This window comes from Fukomys damarensis, unplaced genomic scaffold (genome assembly GCF_012274545.1).
Source record: "Fukomys damarensis isolate Sample0158 unplaced genomic scaffold, DMR_v1.0_HiC HiC_scaffold_14, whole genome shotgun sequence".
Taxonomy (NCBI): Eukaryota; Metazoa; Chordata; class Mammalia; order Rodentia; family Bathyergidae; genus Fukomys; species Fukomys damarensis.
The window spans coordinates 49,517,109-49,541,756 of record NW_022900926.1 but is presented as its reverse complement, the minus strand read 5'-3'; the positions used below and the strand labels follow the sequence as shown (position 1 = coordinate 49,541,756).

The 24,648-nt window shown below is 34.1% G+C and overlaps 1 protein-coding gene across 3 annotated transcripts in view; it reads right to left on the bottom strand.

Moving 5' to 3' along the window:
- Window positions 1-24,648, bottom strand: part of LOC104866905 (cytochrome b5 reductase 4) — an 81,941-nt gene that overhangs the window by 16,275 nt on the left and 41,018 nt on the right. For 2 of the 3 annotated variants that reach the window (XR_002025570.2, XM_010631158.3), the window contains exons 5-12: window positions 24,214-24,243; window positions 21,026-21,086; window positions 19,925-19,982; window positions 18,341-18,434; window positions 16,204-16,236; window positions 14,645-14,767; window positions 4,854-4,994; window positions 3,277-3,429 (exon numbers count right to left, since the gene is read on the bottom strand). Coding sequence is in view for 2 of the 3 variants with exons in the window: in XM_010631158.3 (XP_010629460.1) it covers window positions 3,277-3,429; window positions 4,854-4,994; window positions 14,645-14,767; window positions 16,204-16,236; window positions 18,341-18,434; window positions 19,925-19,982; window positions 21,026-21,086; window positions 24,214-24,243 (693 nt within the window). In the remaining variant the exon portion in view is untranslated. The remainder of the gene's footprint in view (window positions 1-3,276; window positions 3,430-4,853; window positions 4,995-14,644; window positions 14,768-16,203; window positions 16,237-18,340; window positions 18,435-19,924; window positions 19,983-21,025; window positions 21,087-24,213; window positions 24,244-24,648) is intronic. The other variant, XM_033763369.1, reaches the window with a different exon arrangement.

Below are 24,648 nucleotides of genomic sequence, written 5' to 3'. Positions count from 1 at the left end.
AAATGCTAACAAAAAAATGGTGCCAGGTACAACAATAGCAACAGAACTTTGCTGTTTTCTGGGTATTATTCTTCTCTTTGTTTTTTTGTTTTTGTTTTTTTAATGGAATGTGCTGAATGTCTATAATTTTGTTCAGATGACTGCAGAACCTGGAAAAGCTGTTGCTGCTATTGATGCATAACATACTGCTATTATTGGTCTTTTTATATAAATATAAATATATATATAATTTGAATTTTTGGAAACTGTGCTGTCAACTTTGGGAAAAGTTATCCCAATTTATTGTGTTGAGTTGGCATTGTACAGAAATTGACAGCCATATTGATCTAAAAATGTTAATTTTTTTCCATTTGTACAGGGGTAATGCACTGTATTAAATATGTAAGGTCATATCTACATGGGTTTGATTAGAGAAACTAATATACTCTAAATAATGAAAAAAAAAAGAAGACTACAAGAGCAAGTGGCAATTTAAATATGTTCAGGGACCATTTTCATCTTCAGAATTAAGGATTACTTTAATCTTACATCATTGCCTTTTCTCTTTTACTTTCCTTTTTAGTTATGTCTTAGGATTCCCTATTTTTAATGTTCATACAGAGATTTCTTTAACTGAAATACTGAATAGTTTTTCTGATGTGGAAAACTATAATAGTACACAAGATCCTAATGAGATAATTAATAACGTGAAATAGGAAATAAAGGGCTAAAGGTGTAGGGAAAGTGGGAAGGGTGGGGGAAAGGTAATAAGAGAGGAAAATTGTAAATGGGGAGGGGAAGAGGGAGTGAAGGGAGGGCAGGGACAAGGGGAAAAATGAGAATCAAGACCTATCATGTAAAGGTACAGGATCCCGATAATGAATGTAACTGTATTGTATACCTAGATTGTACCAATAAAATCAATAAAAATAATTTTTAAAATTTAAAAAAAGAAATAGAAACATTTTCTAAATCTTACATCAGTAAATGTGCTTATTTCTCCTCCATCAAATTTTTAAAGTACCTATCAATTAAAATAAGAAGAGCTCTTCTGAGTTTAACTGAATCAAAAGCAATGAGCTATACTTGTGGAGCATGCTGGTTTCTGATCTAGAATCAACACAGGTGAGAACTCAGTGCCCAGTTTCTACAGTGGGGTTGATATGACCACCATGAACCATGCACCAAAGAAAACATGGCAAAGGCTACATTTGGAGATTTCCAATGTAACTTTTAAAACAAACAAAAATAATGGATAACCACTATTTTTAAATGATTTAAAATATTCTGGTTTATTTTAAAATGCCTGGTGGTCAGAATATTTCCTTTGTTTTTCACTGCAGGATAGTAAAAAAACAAAACAAAACAAAACAAAAAAACACATGGTAATCGATGAACCAAGTATTGGAAAGTAATAGAAACTTCTTGTTACAGTTTGAAAGGGACCATAAGATCAGAATGCCCCTAGGAAAAAGCCAACAACTGTTTATTAATGAAGTTTCAAAGGTTGATAATAACTTGGTAACTTTTACCCACAATTCAGTCCTTCCAATGGCATAAAACTGATTAGATTCAGTCAGGATAAATGATTCTAATCAACTTCACAAGAGTACACATGACAAAGTACACATGACGAAATGACAAGAGGTGGCATCTAGTATACTATACTTAGTATAGGTATTTAGTGCCCTAAACATTAAATGTTCCAGGCAGAGATCTTGTTTCTATTATCAGAATATTTAAAAGGCTTCATTCATCATATTAAAGGTTGCTGGTGAACATGGGATTAAAACAAAAAGATGAATAATTTTATAGGGCTATTCATTTAGACCAAGATGAGGTTCGTACAAATGGACAACTCTAAGTGACACAAGTATTTGTGTCACATCTATAGTACTCGGATGAGGCTGCAATAACACTTCATTTCATTCTGTGGAGACTAACTCTCCGCTCTGCTGTGGTCATAAAATCTCTATAAGTAGGTTATAGTACTGTTAAATTCCCACTTACTATATTATAATCATGTATCAGTCTTTCCTTCACAAGGTGATAGCCTTCACACTAGAACTGTGTGTATTTCAAACTGCTTCAAGTTCATATTCATATACAGCATTTTAGTTCATGTGAGCAATGATGACTCATCACATCTGCTATGGGTGGATTTCTTAAATTTAACTTTCAGAAAGTAGCATTAGTTTCTTTGCTTCCAAGTTTTAGTGATTCTTTTCACTGTTACCTCAGTATAATGCTAATGCTGCCTCAGAACACTTCGCAAGTAGATACAGAGTAGTGAAAAGGCAATACAAAAATACAATTAGAAGCAAGAAGAAAAGTTTTAAAATCTTAACAATCTCATTATACTGTTTTTTTTGGTACTGGGGATCGAACTCCGGCCCTTGCCCTTTTGAGGCAGGCGGTGGAACTATTGAGCCAAATCCCTGGCCCTCATCATACTTTTTTTATTCAATCTTTCCAGGTACATCTCCTGATAGCCTAGTATGTGTCAACTATCATGCCAGATGTGGAATACAAATATAATTAAAATAATTTCTGCCCTTAAATGCAAATCTTACAAAGAAGAAATGTATCTATCCTTAGAGCTATAGATAAATTGTTACTAAATGTTTCAGAGGAGAAAGGAGGCTTCAAAAAGGAAATTATATCTTGTTTGAGCATTTTTTAAAAGGCAACTGACAGACAGAGGGTTAATGGACATCCTGAGTCGGCATCTGCTTATACCTATGAATGCAGATGACTAGTGAAACCAAGTAGCAGTATTTTTGTATAGCAAGAGATGAAACTGGATAAATCATCAAAGTCTTTGTAGGCCATGCAGAAGATTTAGTCAGTGTAGGTAACAGGGACCCATCAGAGGTTTCAAAGTTGTGGACCAACATGATTAAATCTGTTCTCAAGGTAATATGGAGAAACAACTGGAAAATGCAAATGAACAGGAAGAGAAAGAAATCAGTTAAAAGTCAAATGTGAGCAACCAGTTAGAGGTCATGCTTTTAGGGGGACAGGAACAATGATTAAAAATTCACTGGGAGGCTGACTCAACAGAACTTGGTGGCTGACTGGATTGGGGAGACTCAAGAATGAACCAAGTCTCTACAATTAGGTCAAGGGTACACATCAATGACAGGGGACATGGAGTATAAGACAAAGAGCAGATGACTTTGGTTATAGATCTGTCGAGTTTAAGATAGTTAATAGACTCCCATATGCACTAAGCAGAGAACATTTGATCCAACCTAGAGCAGAAATGATGTTTACCAAAAATGCAAAATTACTAACCAATCTGAAGATGATCAAGCTCTGGAGTGAGGAGTCCAGCAGGATAGATTTTGATCAAAAAGTAGATGTATTTATTGTTGGGAAGATCTGGTTCTTTAAACTCTGAGAATAAGGAATAAGATACAGGTGTATATGGCTTTACTATTTCCGTACCTAGAAAAAATTCAAAACAAAGAAAATAAATTTTAAAAACTTAAGCTCTTAAAGATGAAATACACAAATTTTATGCTAACAATATTTAAAACTAATATGCATATAAATCTAACTATATGCTCTGTATTTATTAGCATATGATTTATATATATCTCAAGCCTACAAGCACTGAAATAATTTTACCAAATCAGTATTTTAACCAAAATATAGACAATCTATTTTTATTGAAAGTGTAGTCTAAACTTGTAAGGATATACATTAACAAATTTATATATTCCATCAGCATATGAACTCTGTAATGGGCCAACACAAAAGTGACATCAGACATTTCCCATGGAGATATTAGAAGGCCTTTACATACTAATTTTAATTATACACCAAATATTTAAAAATAGTGGAGGCCATGAGATCATTTTCAGAGAGAAAGAGAGGGATTTCACTTTTCACTTTTATATATTCTGAATTATTTTAATGTTTTCACATATTGTATGCCACTTTGGTAAGCGAATGAAAGGAATATTAATCAAACTACTTCAAAGAACACACTGATTTTTAAAAGGTAAAATAAGAATTCACGCTATAGTTTCAGTTAGCCAACTTCCAAAAAGAGTCATCACACATATTAAAGATCAATATTTAAGATACTGTCCTTAACATATACTTAACTTAAAGGTAAATTAAAATACACTGGCAAGAAGTGCACTGAGGAAGCTCTTGAGTGGTAATCTGGAATTAGTGACAATGAAGATAAAAATGTAAGGGTACCATTGTAATATACCTTATCTATAAAAACCTAGCTAGTAATATGTTAAGACTAATTGGTAGAAAAACTATGATTAACATCAAAATTTACCTTTTGCAAATTCAAAAGGCCAAGAAAATGTTGTATATCAAAAAGAAGGGTATTTAAAACAATTAAGTGGGGTGATTTGGGGATAAAACTGAAGGAAAAGAATTCATACAAGAAAGAATACAATATATTTTAGAGCTTCTTATATTGGTGGTACATGTAAACAATAATTCATAATCATCCACTTACTTTGAATTTTAAAAATTCAACTTCATAACTGATAAAGCCATAAGTACCTAGTAAGAGATACTACTATGAGTTTCTAGTAGTCTTCAGGTGGACCATTATATACCTTGCCTTTTCTTCAGGGTTTTGTCAGTAATGAATTACAATGCTGGTGGAATCGTCTGTCCAACTAGGGCAATTTCTTTGTTCCGTATAACAATGGGGACAACCATAGCTCCCACACGTGGGGGACACTGCATCCACAAACCGAGATTCTGCCTAATGCTAAATTCAGCTGCCCACAAACATTTATCAATCACTTAAATGACTGTTTCCAAAATAGACTGGTACTACTCTGAACTGCTCGTAAAGGAAGAAAATGTGACCCCAAAGCCTGTAATTGCCTTACCTGTGATAGTTACCTTGAGGTAAACATGGTGCCCGACTGGCACCTGCAGATGAGTGCCTGCTGGCAGCATCAAACAGAAAAGCTTTGTATCGTGAGTGACAGCTTCCTTGGAAACTAACTGGCACTTTCTATAGTACAAACCTAGAAAGGAATGCATTTTCTCATTGATACATAAATTAATAAAAAGTAATAATGAACTAAGTCAAGCACATACTTAGTTTTTGCTCACCAAAAGGTTTTAATTCCACTAAAATGCCTGTATGTTTTAAAAGTTCATCAAAATTATAAGGTTATTTTTTCATTTTATTTCCTGAGATATCTATTTTCTAAAGCATGTAAATACTTTTATAATCTGAAAAATGAATAAAATAAGCATTATTTCATGTCTGTTAGCATAGCCTGCCAAAACCATTATATTCTAAGAAATTAAAACATGATTTTTTGTAAATTTATTTTAGATAATTCCATTCTTTAAACTTTATGTTTAAAATTAAACTAATCATATATATGAAAACTATCTGGCAATTTAATGTAGAATTTCCATTCTAAAGTCTTACACAGCAGAAAATCTTTAAAACTGAAGTATTTTTAAAGTTTAACAAGCCAGGGTATAATCACTTGTTACCACGGTAGCTCAACAAGGACATATGCTTTGGTGCACTTTTGCACCTAAAAACCAGGAGGCATCACTTTAGTTCACCTCATGCTGGTGCCAGGGAACAGTCTTGGATAAAGGTACAGCTAAGAGAGCCACTTTAAAGTTATCCTGAAGGCCAAACTAGCACTGGGCTTTTAAAATGATATCCTTGTCCCTTCTCCAGACCCTTGCTGGGGTCCATGTTGAGAATACAACCAAAGACTCATGTTATATGTCTAAATAGTTAAAAACTATAAATCAGACAAGTAACTATCAAATGCAATATGTTCTATGCTGCACTATGAAATACACACTTTCATAATGTCCTAGAAAGCTGGATTCAAACTCAGGATTCTCCAAGTATCACACAGTAAAATGTCAGAGAGAGACCAGCACCTCTCCTGCCTGCCTACTTTCTTCTTTTCTCACTCTCGTCTCTGTAGAACACTATGTGGGGAATTCCACAGGGGTGAACACAGTAGCCCATACACAATGCTTTCCAAGGGAGGAACCCAGGGGAGGTACCCTTTTTTGCCCAGGTTGAAGGGCTGGAGCGCTTTCCTCTAAATTAATCTAGTGCATATGTCCCTAACAACCTTACTGCTAGGTGAAATTGTTCAACTTTTGACTTAACAATTTTTATTCTAGCATTTGCCAGAAAGAGTTAGTATGCATCACTATGCTTAAGACGCCAGAATATCCTTGTGATAGTGATTTACTGACTTTTCTTGTTAGATAGCTGACATGGCATTCTTGAAACATAACACGACTGAAATAATTTCAATGTTTTCCTACAAAAGGCTTACATAATTTCAAGCAAACATCTTAACTCTAGGTTCCAAAACTTCTAAGAAAAATTTAAGAGTATTTTCATTTTTTAATTTTACCGAAGAGCAAGATGGTATAGATAGCTGGAAACTGCAGCATACGAGGAAAGAGTGACATAAAGCAGATGATGCTGGTTACTTTTTTTCATTGGAAGTCAGTTTTCTAGGGAGAAATTAGCCTCTAGAGTTTTTACAGAGGGTCTGGTTGGGGCTGAATTATTGATTCATCAAATTTCAATCAATCAGAGAGCAAGGTTCTAATCCCCAGAAAAACCTCAAAAAGTGAAAAATCCTTTTAATGAGCTTCGTGTGGCACCCAGGCAAAACCATGATATCAAGATGGTATCGCACAGTCAAAAGAAGCTCCTCCGTCTTTTCTTCCCTCTCCTCCTACTCTCCCTGTCCCCCCAAACCCTCTCTTTATTTTTCATTAAGTTTATCGGTACTTTTTAGGTATACAATACATTTACGTTCATCATTGGGATCCTGTACCTTTAACATGAGGTATCTCTTTTTTTCCTCCCTTGGTTCTTATTTTTTCTGATTCCCCTGCCCTCCCTTCACCCCTTCCACCCTTCCCTATTTACAAAGACTTTGTTTGCATTTTTTCTTTTTCTCATATTTTTTTCTTTTCCCTCTTTTCCTTTCCCCTATTCCTCCCACTTCCCCTACTCCTTTAGGCCTTTTATCCCTATTTCACATTATTAATTATATAATTTCAAACTTATTTACACTTTTAGTTTTTTTACACCGGAGAAACTATTTGGTATTTACACATTTGTGTCCTATTTATTTCACTTAAGAGTACGGCCTCCATATGCATCCATTTAGCTATAAATGTCTCTAGTTTCTCATTCTTTATGGCTGAGTAGTATTCCATTTCATAGAAGAACCACATTTTCTTTATCTAGTCTCCTAATGATAGGCAACTGGACTGTTTCCAAGTTTTAGCTATTACAAACTGTGCCACTATAAACACAGGTGCGCATATACTGCTGTGGTATGATTCTTTTCTTTTGGGAAGATACCCAGCAGAGGGATAGCTGGATTCAATGGGACCTCTAATCCCAGTTTTCTTAGGTATCTCCATATTGATTTGCATAGTGGTTGCACCAGTCCGCACTCCCACCAGCAATGAAGAAGGGTTCCTATCTCCTCACAACTCCACCAGCATTTGTCATTGGTTGATTTCTTGAGCACCAATATACATTAACTTCAATAAAATAAGTAAGTATACTTGACAGCAGCCATTCTTTCTGGGGTGAGATGGAATCTCAGCATTGTTTTCATCTGCATCCTTGAATGACCAGTGATACTGAACATTTTTTTCATATGTTTATTTGCTGCTTTTATTTCTTTGTCTGAGAAATGTCTGCTTATTTCAGATGCCCATTTTTGAATCAGGTCTTTATAGTTGGCGGGGTCTGATTTTTTTGAATTGTTTATATATTCTAGATAGTAGTCCTTTGTCTGAGGAACAGCCGGTAAAATTATTTTACCACATTGTAGCTTGTCTCTTAGCTCTGCTCCCCAATCCCGTTTTTGCTATAGCACTGGAGGCTGAATCCAAGTGCTTCTCACTGAGTTGCTTCCCCATTCATTCATTTAAAAATTTTGAGATAGGTTCTGGCTAAGTTGCCCAGGTGAGACTTAAACTTTTGATCTTCCTTCCTTATTGTCTTCTAGATTGCTGGGATTACAGGCATAAACCACCGTACCAGGCTCTTAATACACTTTTAAATCCTTTAATCACCGTATTTTCCCTACTAGAAATGCAGGCTTATGGAAGTTGAGAAGCTCACCCAAGGTTACAGGGGAGCTGAAGAAGATGTAAGGCAGAGTAAGAAGTTATTAACAATTCAGCTCAGCAATACAAGATTCATAGCAGGTACCTCTCTTCTTCAATATCCACATTCTCACAGTTCTAATCAATCGGATTTTTTCAGAGCATTCTTCACTATTTTCAGTTATTTAAATATTTACTAATTTACAATCTACTTTGCTCATTTATTCCTACAAGAACTTCCTTAGTATATGTAGGATTTCCAATTAATGAAAATACACTTAAAAATGCAATCTACAGAAAAGAATGTAACTCAAAATATACTAAAAATAAAGTATTTAAAATTATAAATACCTAGACAAATCCATACAGGAAAAAAAAAAGCCACAACCTACAGCTATCCCATTTAGACTTCGTCAGGCTACAGTCAGGATGAGTCAGCTGACTTTGCCTTGCTGTTTCTAAGACAGCGACTTCAATAAGTAGTGAATATGATTACAAGGAAAACGTTCAGAACAGGCAAGAAGAAACTATTTTTGATAATGTTAAAAATGTTTATGAACATTTTAAATACTGACAAAACTAAGTCAAATTCATGAAGTTATAAGGACATCTTCAAGAAACAGTTTCAGGTACTGTATACTTTAAAAGTACTAGATAATGGCATATATTTGGGGGTTTTATTTTTTAAATTTTGAGACAGTCTCTGTAAATTGCCCAGAACCTGCAATCTTGCCTCGGTCTCTTGAGTAGATAGGATCCAGGTTGCCTGGGTATATCTTGTTTCTAACTATTCAGCCTTTTCATTAATAGGCCTCCACTCAATTTCTAGTAGCATAGTTTTATTATCTTCAACCTACCCCCCAAAGTAATATATTCACAACATATCTTCAAACACTAAAGATGTAAGACACTATGAAGCAGAATGCTCAAAGACTGAGTATGATTTTTAAATTAGTAGCATTCAGTTGACAAAAAAGCATTGATCCCTTCTTACCTAAGATTGTTAAAAATATTTCTAAAGTGTATTAAGATGTTTTACTACTCCAACTGGACTGATATAAACAGAATCATTCTTTAAAACTAATGATTTTGGAAAGTTAAGCATCAGCCTTGAATTAGAAGAAAGAAAGCTCTTTTTCAAAGACTAGATTCAACAGAGCCTTTAAGATAACAAAACCATTTCGCAAGACTGTCACTAAATTGGAACAATTTTATGCTTATTACCTTCACTCTTATGTTCTAGAAATAATAATTCAACAAATTTTTTAAACTAAAGTGCAAGTGCTTGAATCAACTTGAATTCAAAGTTTCTAAACTTTTCTCTCATTGTTTAATATAATAAAGAATTTCTTATTCAGTTATTGCTTCATCTACTTTGTGCTCCTTCAGATTGCATATTCAGGTCATTACAATAAAAATGAATATAAGGCAATAGACATCAAAGCATCTCACAGTTACCATGCGAGCAATAACTTTATGCCACCTGGGCAGAACAGGCAATTTGAGGACAGAATAAAGCACAGTGAAATTTTTATCATCTATCCACAGTATTTATTCATTTCTAGTAATTCTGAATGCTTATTGAAGGTAGCAAAGAAATATAGCAGCACAGGCAAGAGCTGGGGAGAGGTGAGAGCTATTCTTTTTATACCTCTAAGATTTGTGCAATATGAACACAAGCAGGATCACATGCCCTACAGAAAAATCTGAGTCAAGCACTCATTACAGTGTGCAAAGAAGCACTGTGACAAGTTCAGGGAGGATTCCATTGTGTGTATGTTTGTGTGGGGTCAGTAGCTAAGAAGGCCTAATGAAAGTACAGGTCAAAAAACAGGAAACTGCCATTTTGTTAGGTTAAAAAAAACTGAAATATAACCAACTCTGTACAGTTCAACTTAATGTAAAAGAAAGAGGTGTGATTGACATAAACGATGAATGTTTAAGTTTTTAAATTTTTATTACACTAAAAGACACATCACCATTATGCTCCCTCAAAATTCTCCCCTTCCTTTCAAAAGCACTTATCATTTTGCCACTATCTAAAGCAGTTCTGGAGGTTCTCTTTCCTGAGTGTTTTTAGGAGATGTGACCAAAAATGTGGTGAATACTGCTCCTAAGTACCATCCAACAGAAAAGCAGACTTGTACAAATATTACAGTATGCCTCATCTACATTATTCACCAGATCTGGTGGCTTCTGGCTCTCTTCTTCCCCAAAGTCAAAATGACCATAAAAGGTAAATGGTCTAAATCAATTTAGCTACCACTGTGCAACTACAGACAAGAAGGAAGACGTATGTTCAAAGCAAGGAGGAGTACTTTAAGAGGGATGAATGGCAATGTGTCTTTTACTGTAATATATTTTTATTTATTGAAACATTCACTATATTTTTCAATCATATTGCACAGACTATGGGTATTAACTTAAAGGCTCATAAATGGTTACTAGCTTATCAAAATTATGATACAAATAAAAAAACTTGTCTCCCAAGACTAACTTACTATTTATTGGGTTGTTTGTTGGCAAATCTTTAAAGCAACCTTTGCTTGGTGACTAAATATTACCCCAACATTTGAATTAAGGGTAAAAAATGAAATAGTTTGTTTTCTGATTGATGTTCTTTTTTATAGTTGAATCTTTCATAGAATTCTAGATTTGTCATAAAACACTATTACTATAAATGTTTTCAATTCACATGCTTATTTTCAAATTAAAATTCTTTCAGCTATGATACATTAATAAAATGAAGTCAGTACACTCATGTTTAAAAGACAATAATTTTAGTAGTATATATTGAGAACCTAGGAACCACATTATGGGCCATAAATGTTCAAAGCTACTAACAAAAAAATGAATTGAATACCTACTTTGATGATGTAAGTATCAGCTTTGCTACAAAATAAAATAATTTAAGTTTTTGTCATAAGTTAAAGAAAAGAAAAAAGAAGAAATTATCCTTACAATTCAGTCAAATAAAAATATCACTTAAACTGAGTCATTTTCCAAAGCAGATCTACCTCACTGAAAAATATATCTATGGCTCCAGTTTCACACAAGAAAACTAAGGTTCTTTTGCCTGATTCTTTCTTTCTTTTCTCTTTCTAAAGTCCAGGATTTCTGTCTGTCTCCCTCCTTCCCTCTTCCTCTCCCCCTCCGACCCCCCACCCCTCATAGCAAGAGGGGGAAAAAAAGTTCATGGAAACCTTTAGGAAATTACAGAACCAAATACTTGAGCAAAGGCCATTCTATTTCCAAATGGAGATCAGCTTGGTTTTTTGAGCAAAGCTTTAACCTTAGTCTCCTAGGACTTTTCAATCACTAGGTAAGTTGGATCAATTTCAGGGAAATACATCTTGTTCTATTAGTATTTCTCTTCAATTTCACTGTCCCTTTCTCATTCTCTTCTGATTTGTTAGGTCACACCATAGCTTTCACATCTTCTCTTCTTACCTAACACCACACAATCAGACCTCCTGTTCTGGTAAAATTAATCTATTTGAATTATCCATTACAATGCTTACATTTTTTTCTACCTCTATAATCTCCACAATGTCAAGCAGTATGCCAGTAACTATATGTAGTAGTTCTACCTAGAAAGTTCTTCAGTTTTGTTTTTGTATTTTTAGAAAGCCACAGACCCCATTTTCATAATACCTAAGATTTTTCTTCTTTAGGTAGTCATTCAAGATCAAATTTGTCCATGTCTGTTCACTCGAGACTACCGCAAAAAGGGACTATATAACTCATCCTTATTGGCTTTTTCTTTATGAAAAGTATTCTTCAACCTCCTGTTTGTGTATGTTCTCTTTACCCCTGGGGAAATAATTTCTTATACTCTTTTTGTTTCATACCACAGTACTTAAAATAGCATTCAACACATAGTGTGTGCTCAAAATAAGGTTGACTTGTACAAACATCTACAAATTATACCAAATGTATTTTTCAATCATTGTGAAATAAGAAATATATACTAGTTTCTACCTCTAGCTATGGACACAGAATTCCTAAAATCCTGGTAAATAAAGGTGCTAAGAAAATCTTTTCTTGAAGTGTTTGGTCTTTGACCCCAGTTCCTGATACAAACTTCTTAAAACTTTTGTAATTTCCTAAGTGTAAGGTACATCTGACACAAAACTCCTAAATTCCCTGAATCTTCTGGGTGATAGGGTTATCTTCTGATCTAATGAGGCAACTGCTGGTAGGCTAGAAGTATAGACAGCCAAAAATGAACCCTTTACTTTAACACAAAATCACTTTTAGATTCAGAAACTGGCAGGATGGGTACATCTGATGTCAGAGTCAAGTTTGAACTAAAACCACTTTCTGGATGAAAGTTCATTTAAGAAGCTTGGCTATTCCCCAACCCTCTGGAGTCCTCCCCTGCTTAGCAAAGACACATGACTAACCCTCTCTCATCTTCACAAACTAGTAGAACTTTACACTCTAAAGAAAGTAAAATACAGGGTCTCTGAATTGGATATATGTGACAGACTGATTTACAAGTTGAAGTCACAATATCTACTATCTCAGAATATGACTGTATTTAGAAACAGGATCTTTTGAAAGGTAATTAAAAAATGAAATCACTAGGGTGGCTCTAACGTAATATTATTGGTATCTTTATAAGAGAGGAAATGAAGACACAGAGGACCATGTGAAAACACAGAAAGATGGCCATCTATAATAGCCAAAGAGAGAGGCCTTAGAAAAGACCAACCCTGCCAATACCTTGATGTTGGACTTCTAAGCTCTAGTACCACAAAGAAAATAAACTTGTGTTGTAAGCCATTCAGTGTGTAGTAATTTGTTATAATTACCTAGCCAACTAATGTAGCATTTTCATATTAAAAAAGGAAATTATGGATACCTCCACCTTTTTTCCCCACAGCTTCCAAAGGGCTGGATGCAAGGAAAGAGCTTGCAAGCTTGACAAAGTACCGGAATGACACATTTCCCAAAGATATGATCTTTGGCAGCAAATATTACTGCCAAAGGCCATCCCAAACACACAATTTCCAATCAGCTGAACTATAAGCACATAATTAAGGACTAGCAAACACTCCAAGAAAGCACCTAACATGAAAGACACCAAAACAAATACAAAAAACAAAAATTGGGGCCCATGGAGATCATATAGGAGATGAAAACTCTAAAACACTATTAAGTAATTCTTTTTTTTCTGGTACTGCGGCTCAAACTCAGGACCTTGCGCTTGCCAGGCAGGTGTGATGCCACTGAGCTACATCCCCAGCCCCAGTAATTCTTAATGAAATAAGAGAAGCTCATAAGAACAAGATAATAAAACAATGGAACAGAAATTAAGAGTCCTTAGAAATTAAAAATATTAATAGTTATAAGTAAATTGAACAGCTAAAAGATACAGCTGAAGAAATGTTGAAAAAGGAAAAAAAGACAAAATTAAAAAGAAAATAATTACATTACTGGCTACGGAGAGTCAGTACAAAAATATGTCTAGAAAGCAAAAACAGAACATAGAAGGAAGAAAAATCAATTATTTTTTCAGAACTAAAGTTCCTAAATTTCTATAATGAAGCATTGAGACAAAGGATGAGGATATAGCATGAAGGATTAAAAAAAATCCACATTATGGCCAATCACTGAGAAATATCAAAACATTCAAAACAAGGATCAAATCCTTGTAAAATTGTATCAAATTTTGTGAAAATATATCAAGTAGAATACTTATACTATATATATACCATGCTTCAACTGTGATTTCAAGCTTTAAAAAAAGGAAATGAATATTATCACCCTTCAGAAATAAACTGAAGGAGGGGTTGAAGGGAGGGCAGGGACAAGCGGAAAAAATGGGAACCAGGACCTGTCATGTAGAGGTACAAGATCCCAATAATGAATGTACCTGTACTGTATACCTAAAATGTACCAATAAACTCAATGAGGAAAAAAAAAGAAACTGAAAACTGGTTTGCTTGAGCAGAAAAATACCAAACATGTCTTTAAAAGAAAAACAGTACGATAGGCACACAAGGAAATTTGTCTATTTTTTGTTTTTATAAAAGGCCCCGCACGAGTGGCAAATGGTTGAAGAACAGTCTAAAGCATAAGCGAATAAAGCATTTCTTTATTCAGAATATTATTACCTGAAGACTTGTTATACCTATATACTTGTTATATCTATGTTTATAGATAGTAGAATGTGAAATTTACTTTTTTTTTTTTTGAGACAGGGTCTTGCTATGTAGTTCAGGCTGGCTTTGAACTCACTATAGCTCAGGCTGGCCTCAAATTTATGGCGATCCTCCTGCCTCAGCCTCCTCAGTGCTGGGATTAAAGGCTTGTGCCACCATGCCCAGCTGAAATCTAACTTCTTGAAAACAAACAAGCAAAAATAAATAAATAAATAAATAACAGATACAGTATCTATTCCAAACTTCGTAGAGTGAAATATAAGAACCTTTCAAGCTCATCCCAAAGAAACCTTCTAAACTCTGATAGAATTCTGCCACTAATACAATTTTATGAATATACACATAGCACAAAAAGTAACAGCACAGCATACCTGTGTCTTTCTTTAGAATAAGTAAATTATGCTTCTCCAGGGGATGTCCAAGACATTTCCAAGAAGTATTTTCCTTTTTTTTAAGGACAATCTCTATTTTTCCCACATTCTCAACAACTCTCACTGAAAGGAAGATAAATTACAGTTGCATAGTTTATATTACTTATAAAATTTTAAGACCAATCTTTTTCAGTCAAATAATCCTGATCTTTTATAATGATACTGATTACCAGTAGGAAGAATGAAAATTTGCCCATGTATTAAAATGATTGATGCCACATAAGACATTAAACCCAACTTAATTTGTTTAGTTTCAGAACTCTTTCCAAAATAATTTGTCAGGGGCAAAACTAACACTATATGCTTTGCTAGTTCTCACACAATCTCAAATACAGATCTAACAACTAATAAACATAAAACCAAAAGTGGGGGGGCACATATATACAAATTACCACTGAATAAACCAATGAAAGCAAATTTAATTTTCTCCCCTTTTAACATTTCTTAGTTGGAATTTGAGGGGTTCCTAATGGTAATTCAGAAAAACACTGAACCTAAGAATAGCTTCAGGTTCATAAGTCTCTAGAGAATATGAAATTAATGAATAAAGTACCTGTAAATCTTTGATAATTAATTAAAAATCTTTTACATTATCTTTTTCCTTTTTGAATGACTAAAACAGTTTAGACTATATGGGCATAATAAAAAAATATATCAATTTATTTAAATTGATTTAAATTTTGTGAATTGAACATTCTTTTAAAGATATAAAACAAATTTCAGATTTTTTAGAAACAAGGTATCTGTTCCTCCTCAGAACCCCAAAACAACTTACCAACTTTTAAAATACATTAGTCAAATGAATTAAATTCTTTGATCACTGTTCTTTTTTTTTTATTTAGTTTATTGGTACATTCTAAGTATACAGTACAGTTACATTCATTACTGGGATCTTGTACCTTTACATGACAGTTTGATCACTGTTCTGAAGCATAACTAAAATAAAAACCTGGTCCTTGACTTTACAGAGCTTACTATGTCACACAGAAAGGAGAGACATTGAACCACTGTAATTTATTGTGAGGATACCAAGAAATAACTCCTGTTCTAAGGAGAGACTTCTGTTGTTAAACAGCTGTGTAAAATCCACACTGCACAAATATATGCAGCAACTGTCATAGTTTCAGTATGCTTTGTTAGCATTAACCTTTTAATAAATGCATCTAGGAAAATGGTGTAGTGTATATCTAAAGGCTACATATCATGAGGAAGGCTTAAGTAAAGGAAAAATGGAAGAGACAGGAATCTTCTTTTTTTTCTTTTTTGTAAGAAAAAAAAGAAAGAAAACGATGAAAAGAACAAAAAGAAAGAAAAAAAAGGGAAACACCTGAAACCAGCAGTATATTTTGAAATTAATGTATTTGTTTATATAGAAAATGTCACTTTTGTTTTGTAACATGAAAATAAACATATGAAAAATAAGACAAATGCTGAGTTCTCTCTGCCTGTGCGTGCATGTGTTTGAGTGAACCCACATATGTGAATTTTGGGGCGCTTACCAGAAAAATCTTCCTCAACCTCGTGGCTTAGCTCTGAAATAGACAAAAAAAATGTATTTCATTAAAAATCTAAAATTAGTCCATATAGTTTATGAATACCACATAAGATCATTTTTATGCACTATTTCAAATCCTTCAAGTCAAAGAAAACATTCTGAGAGACTAAAAGGAAGAAATGATATATAAATGAAACTGAGAGTCATATTATTTAAATATGTTATTTCCGCTATTTTCCTATTTATCTGCTTATCAACTGAACAGCAGATACTGAACCAATAACAGACCAATTGACTCACACCAGTCCAGGTGTGGTCCCAGACTGACAGTGCTACAAAGCAAGAACTGAGTGGGCCAGGGTGGAAGGCACCAGCGCCTGACACATGCACAGCCAGTGTGTTCTCACATGCACATGTGAACACAGATCAGGCCTGAGTCTAGCCTATTTCTTTCCTTATTGTTCTCTAAAGCTAAATGCCCAGTTATTTTAAAAATCTGCCTTCAAAATCTATGTATACCAGTTACTTCCCAGGTGCTATGAATACAAAAATTAATAAGAAAATAATATGTCTCTGTCTTTATGGAACTTACATTCTAGAAATGGGAGATGTAAGAAGTACTTTTACAAATATCTGCTCTGACCAGGGGTGGTGGAGCACGCTTGTAATCCTAGCACTTGAGAGGCTGAGGCATGAGTATTTCCCAGAGTTTGAGGCCAGCCTGAACTACATAGTGAGACCCTGTCTCAAAAAACCAAAAAAGGGGGAAAGCCCAAACAAATACCTGCTCTAAATTTCACTGTTAAAATGGAACTTAGAATTTTGCATAATTTCAGCCTTTCCAATGCAGTATTGAAAAATGGGAGTTTAATAATTCTGGTTGAAACTTTTTTTTGCTTTTTTGTGTATATGTATATGACTGCAGGGCTCCCAGTCTCCCCCATTTTATATGCCCTGAAGAAGTACAAAGTGCTGCATCCTCAGCCAGCTACATGTTTCTCCCTGCATGCTTGAACCCAACCAAGCACCATGAATATTTCTAAAGACTCATAAAGGTGTTTAAATTGATTCCCAAAACAGTGATAAAATCATTTTTAGTAAAAATGTTTAAGGGGGCCGGATGTGATGGCACACACCTATAATCCCAGCACTTGGGAGGCTGAAGCAGAAGGACCACAGCAAGTCCAAGGCCAGCCTGAGCTCCATAGTGAGTTCAAGGCCAGCTTACAAAGTGAGACCTTGTCTCCAAAAAAAACGTTTGAGATTGGTGAATCTGAAAAACAGGAGTGGAGTGAGGCTGGGAATCAGCTCTGACCAAATTCAGAACTAAAGATACTTCATTAATGTAGCAAAGTGGTAAGCAGAAACCTAAGTTAGGGGGATGGAGAATTTCAGCCTATGTTTTGCAAGTTAACCAAAATTTTCTTTATAAAAATGCATGCTTAAAGCACCATGACTAAGATTATTTTCTTCGGTTTTTGTTTGTGTGTTTGAGTGTATACTACTATTTCTACCTTCTAACTAAAAAATTCACCATCATATCATAAAAGGAGAAAACAGTGAAATCCTGAGGTGGAGTTCATTATAGGTGAGAAGTGGATTAAAATGTCATATCTTTGACTCTACATTTTAACTCTGTTTTCTTCTGATAGACTTCTAATTTTTCAAAACTGATAGAAGTAAGATGGCTTAGATCATAAGACAAGAGACTGAAGGATATAGTACAAACTTGAAACCCAGACTGTTTTGTGGCAGCCTCAGACTTCCTTCCTATGGCAAAGCTGGTAAGATACAGGCCAATGAAATGGGTCACATAGTGATGACTGGTCAGCAGAAGCATGTGACCACCAGGCCACCAAAGACTTGCTAAGTGTCAAGTATTAGAAAGTTACAAAAATTGGTCCAACAAATTTATTATTGATTTTGATTGCATCTAATTGCTTTAACTTGGAAACGTAAGATCACACTGTCATTTGCTAGCATTTGTATTAGTATAAAGAAATTAAAATGAAAAAATTGATCAAAAATGACAAATCAAAATGAAAACAGTAGATAACACAGCTATACAGACTACAGAAAAAGTGACTACCATAATTAGAGGTAACAGGAGCTGTTTACATTAATAAAAATAAGATACTCACCAATATGTATAAAATATGAATAATCCTTGATAATTGTTTCTGCTCTAAAGGAGTCACCTTGATGATCAACTATTATTGAATCTAAACTGATATCCTTAAACAGAAAGCAATGCAAAGTTAGAAAAAAATAAAAGCAAATTTTCCCCTAAACTTCCACAACTCCTCCTTTAAGGTGATCAGTGTTAAGTTCATATAGCACTATTTTATAGAACCCTGAAGTTGAATAGATGTTAGTCCTATTTTTGACTTTTTTCTCTCATATAAACTAGTTTTTCAAAAGATCACAATTTTAATTGTATATATGTTTAATATCACCTTATCCAGTAGTCTCTAAGCTATAAGTTAAGGGACTACCTTTAAAGCATTGTGTGGCACCTAGAGGATACCCTTAAATATTTGGAGAATAAGCAATGCGGCAAAAAAGTAGAATTGGACCCAAACCCAAGATTTTTGTGTTTATTTGTTTTAACTATTCTTCTATTATGTGATACTGGAGAAACTGAATACTGTTCAATCTCACCTTACAAAAAAATTCACTAATAAGTTTTAGATGTCTCTAATTTCTATTTTGTCTTGATGAAAGGCATTTTGGTACCTATCACTTACAAAATATATTAAAAGCATTATTCTCTATGGAAACCTTTCCTATTTCCTCAGCCAGCTACCTTCTATGGCTCTCCCATAGCATCAGTGAGCATGGACTCCAACCTCCCTATACCCTGCCGTCTTCTTCCTTTTGGATATTTGATGAACAGACAATAGTAAGAGTAGTAGGCGGGCCAACTACTTTCTCTGGCTCTCTTCATTGTTTCAGACAAAGGCCAGTCACTTCCACAGAATTGTCAAATCATGCTGCAAGAGTCATAGGAACTCACAGGCTCAGATGTGGTTCTGCTACCACAGAAGCGGGATTCTCTAAATCCCTAGCTATCAAAACTTGTCTTTTAATCTACATGTGGGAACCTCAATAGTTGCTGGATAATGTGGTTGAAGATTCTTAGTTATCTGCTTATTTATCCAATCCTCCAGCTGAACTGTAAGCTCTGTGAAATCCAGTTAGCCATATATCTGGTTCATTACTAGATCCTGACTACCTTATATAAAAGAGGTATTACAACACTTACCCTAGTTTAAAAAGGGTATCTGAACACCATTAATGGTTTAAAAATGCTAAGCCACAGTGGTGCAGTCTTTCTTATCCACATTTATGTTCCAGAAAATTTATTCTTATGAAGTTAACTACGCTTTTGTCATCCATGTCTTTTAAAAAAAATTCACAGAGGAGCATATAAAATGCTTTCTAGTCTAGTCTAACAGTCCACAGCATGGTTGATAGGAATATATGAGGCAGGAGTCAGACATCCCTGGTTCCAAACACTAGATCAGCTGTCTAGTGTGTGACTTTAGGTAAATTATTTAATCCTCCTTCCTGCTTTGTGTGTGAACTAGCAAGAACACTATCTACCTCATAGAGTTATAAAGAGTAAATAAGTTAATGTAAGAAAAGGACTTGGCACATGACCAACATTTTACTAACATTTATTAAGTATTTACTTTTCTCCTGATTTTTAATGATATATTTACCTTCTGTTTAGTATATATGACAATGGTGATGAAACAGTCTGTTTGGAACCAGTCATAGCTGTAAAATATTAAGAAGAGAACAAATAACTATACTGATGATGATGTGCATGAACACATAAAATCATTACATCTTTAAAATTTATTGCAAGAAATATATTTCTCTAGCTTAAACTTTTTCTAAATAGTTGTCATAACATTTTACATGCTTTAATAACTGACAATTATTTCTAAATATACTTCCAAGTTTTTGAGTAAAAGCAAAATAATATAGTTATAACACTTTCTGGTGAAAAGTTAAACATCTTTCTATTAACATCTTCTTCTATTAGACCAATAATAGAATATAGTATGTTTTGCTAAGAATAGAATAATAAATCCTGGTGAAGAAAGGCAGTAAGAGAAAGAACTATAAAGAAAACATATAACTCTGAAGGTATTTAGGTATCATCAGCAGAAAATATATGTGCATTATTAAATCTGGTGTTAACTATTTAAGATAACTGGTGTCCCACACACTTCAAAAGAGATTCTTTAAAATTTATATAAACAAATCAGATATACAAAAACTGAATAGTTAAATAAATTTATACACTGGTCATATGATGACATGCAACAAAATGCTTTCACAGAATATGTAGTGAAACAAAAATTGCTCAAAGAAGAATATACTATAAGGTCAATATTATAAAGTAGTATAATGTAGACATATTATATGACAAACGAGACAGAGTAAGTCAAATGTTGAGTATATATCTAAGGTTAGTGCACCATGTGCTTTTATCACATGCTTTTGTATTTCTTTGTATTTTCTTAAGTTTTCTATGATGAATGTGTGTATTTTTTATAAACAGAAAAAGTTTTAAATAATTTTTAAATGCTGTAAAATGGGTCAAACTTCAGTTGTACTTCCAATTCACATTTTTAGAAGAGCTCATTCTCCAACAGCTGATAAATGAAGCCCTGTATAATGTAGTTCATGTGTCATAAAAGAATGATTAATAATACACAATCAAACCTAGAGCTGTTTTCTTCTTTTAAATGTGTGTACTTTCTGTGTAGAACTGATTTAGCTTTAAAAAAGTAAAACAAGAATATATATACCTTGGAGAATTAGGACCTTCCTTGGCAAGTGTACCTGACACCTGGGTCTTGGCAAGCATACCTTCACAGAGAAAACAACAGAATAGCAACAGTTCAACCACAAAGCACTTAAAAACTTTTATCTTTTCAGTTAACTTTTGAGCTGTTATATACACACATAAAAGGACATATTATAAATATGGTCCACAATGAATTTTCATAAATTCAAACATATCCCTGCAGCCAATACCCTCTCTGCATCCCTCAGTAGTATCCTCCCCAAAGGGAATCCACTACTGTGACTTTTAACATCATGATTAGCTTTTGCCTAAGTATAACCTTCATATGAAAGAAATCATAAAATGTGTCCCTTTTGACCTTTTTGCCCAACATTTTAGACTTTACAAGTTTTTGGCAAATAAGCATGGCTGATAGTAAGCAATAAACCAAACCAAGAAATTTTGAGATTTTTTTTCTTTTGAATGTATCACAAGTTTGTTACTTTTTATTACTGAATATTGTTCCATCATATTAGTACATGATTTATTCATTCTGTTGCTGGGCATCTGGACTCTTCTAGTTTCAGGCTATTATGCATAATGTTATTATAAATATTCTTGTTTATGCATGTGTACATCCCTAACATAGATGTACATTTCCAGGGGGTATATAGGGTGTTAACTTTAGTACATACTCTTCAAAGTGGTACTGCTAATTATACTTTTGAGTTCCAGTTGCTCTATTACCTCACCAACATGTGGTATTTCTTTGTACATTTTACTCATTCTTCTTTTGGTACGGGAGATCAAACTCCGGACCTTGCGCTTGCGAGGCAGGCGGGGGCACCACTGAGCTAAATCCCCAGCCCATTTTACTCATTGTTATGGGTCTGCATCAACATAGCATTTTAAAGGTCCACTAAAACCAATTTTAAAATCATTTAAGAAAGCTCAGAGACACAGATGAACTCTGAAAACAGCAATTTCTGAAATATTAATTTTCTCCCATGACAGAAATGCATTATTTGTAATAGCAAGATTCAGTTTGGAAAAAAAGTATTGCTATTAAATGACTTTTTAAAGTCAATACATTATATTATTTCTCAAACTGTAGGAAAAAAATTAATGGTTAGAATGGTGGGTGTTAAGAGTTCTCCAATTAGAAATCAAAGTAATATAAAGTTAAGAGTCAGGAGACACCACAGAGACAAGCTAGTTTAGAGGCTCTCCAGTCTTTCGCACAGAAGCATTTGCTTACACACAAGCTTAGGTGCAATCACAGGCATATTTTTCAGAATGAGGCTGAAGGTGAGGTCTGAGCCTAGGCCTTAGAGCACACTAAATTTTCAGACAAACAAAGGAAGCCTCAGAGATGTCACAACAGGACCAAAGGTGTGAATTAACTAGCAGAGGACCCTAAAAGAACAATGTTTACTACAAAGTATAGGTATAATAAACCAAAGACTAAAATAATTTTTTTCTAAAAATAGCAAGAAAGATGTCTACTAAATTATTTGAGAAATACTGAAAAATATTTCATTAAGCAAATAGCATAATTTCTTTTCTGAAAGTGTTAGGTATATAAATAATGCATGTATCACAATCTAAAAATTTCTGTGAGAAAAAGCCATCAACAGAATTCATAAATTTTAAGTACATTTTAATCTTGTATGACTTGATGAGGACTAGAACATCTGCATTTAAACTCAGTGTTCACACTATGAATTTATGCAAACCACTATTTCCTCTTCAAATCTTACAAAATCATAAATGAGATAACTTCCATCTATCTTTTATTAAAAACCTATACCACATCATAAAATATAACTTATTAGAACAAAATAATGTTATATGCCATAGAATGTCTAATTTAATAATATATAGAAAGGAAACCAAAGAAACAAACCTTATATAATATTCTTCTGGATAAGGTAAAAGAATATGGGGTAAATATGAGATGGAGTAAAATAAATAAAGTGAACTGAATGAATGTTCTCCTTCTAAAAATTCAGACTGACCAACTGATACCAATTTGAAAGGATCATGGAATACAAAAGTAGTCTATCCCACTCAGTATTTTAAGAAGCTGTTGGAATAATGATAGAAGGCAGACAGATCACATTTGCAAACAGACTTAGCACACAGACATAAGTGAGGCAAATGTAAGCTGCTGCTTATAATACATAGATTCCAATCTTTTAGGACCCAAGTCCCAGGAAGTGGTCTCCAGATCATTACGGTGTGCTAAAATCCATTTTTAAGGCTACCTCTAATTGAGCATTAGTTATATATATCTAAAGGAGCATGAACAGGAGAGTAAAGCCACATGTGGTGGGAAAGAAGATGTCCAGTTCATTAATAATGAGCAATGACTGTTTTCATAGTATCACAGAAGAATCAATCATCAGGTGAAATCTGAGATCAGTCTTTTGGTTAATGCAGTGTTAATCAGATAACAGCTTCAGTTATCATAAATTACAACACAAACCATTTCTTTAAACAAAAAAGGTAATGGTAATTCATCTGATAAGCTTATGAACTGCACTTCTATAACTTTCTTTTGCAAAGGGAAAAAATCTATTAAGAAGCGGTAGGCATTTCATGAGTCAATAATGACCAGCACTTTAAATTCTGGGAGAAGGGGAACAATGTCAGTCATAATTCCAAGTCACATTGAATAGTGTGGGAAGCCAGGGCTGCTCAACTCAGAAGAGTACATTAACAAGCTATTCAGCATTTTTGCACTGCACACATGCCTGAGAGAGATGACCTGTTCAGTCTTGTTTTAATCATTAGAATTATTCGAGCTTTGGACAGATGAACATGTGATTAGCAATGCCACAGAAGGAATTATTTTAAGAGTAATGGATGGGATAAGGGGCCCATGAAGTTCCATTTATGTTTGGGCAAGTAAAGATAATTTTTGCATTAAAAAAATCTAAATACCACAGATAATTCTCTAAAGAAATTTTTATTAAAAATTAATATGACCATCGGGCATGGTGGCACACTCCTGTAATCCCAGCACTCAGGGGGCTGAGGCAGGAAGATCGCTATGAGTTTGAGACCAGCCTGGGCTACATAGTGAGTTCCAGGTCAGTTTCAACTCCATAGTGAGGGGGTTGGAGATTTAGCTCAGTGGTTCTGCTGCCTGCCTCAACTACACAGTGAGACTCTGTTTCAAAAAATCTAAAAATTAATATAACTTACCATTTAAGACTCTCTTTTCCTCACGATAGTCTGTATAGTGTTTTGGGGAAAAAATCAGTTAAAATCAGTTAAAAATACTATAATGTCAAAGAGAATATCAGAACATTTTACTGGTTTAACCATATTAGCCCTTCTTTGAAGGGCTTTCTTCTAATGTCTGAGGATACAATTAATGGCCTTTGATTCAAATAAGGAAATTTCACCTCTGAAAATTACCATGTTATTTCTCTAGATGTTTGTCTCTCATTTCACTAGATTTTTCTCCTTTTTTAACTCTACTTCTTTGATTTTTTTTTCTAATATCTTGGTTACTCTTTCCCACTCCAACACCAATATTAGGGATTAAACAGAGGGTCTTAGGAATGCTACTTAAGAGCTACCATTGAGCTCAGACCCCCATTTAATTTCTTTGGGAACATATAAACCCCAAGTTTT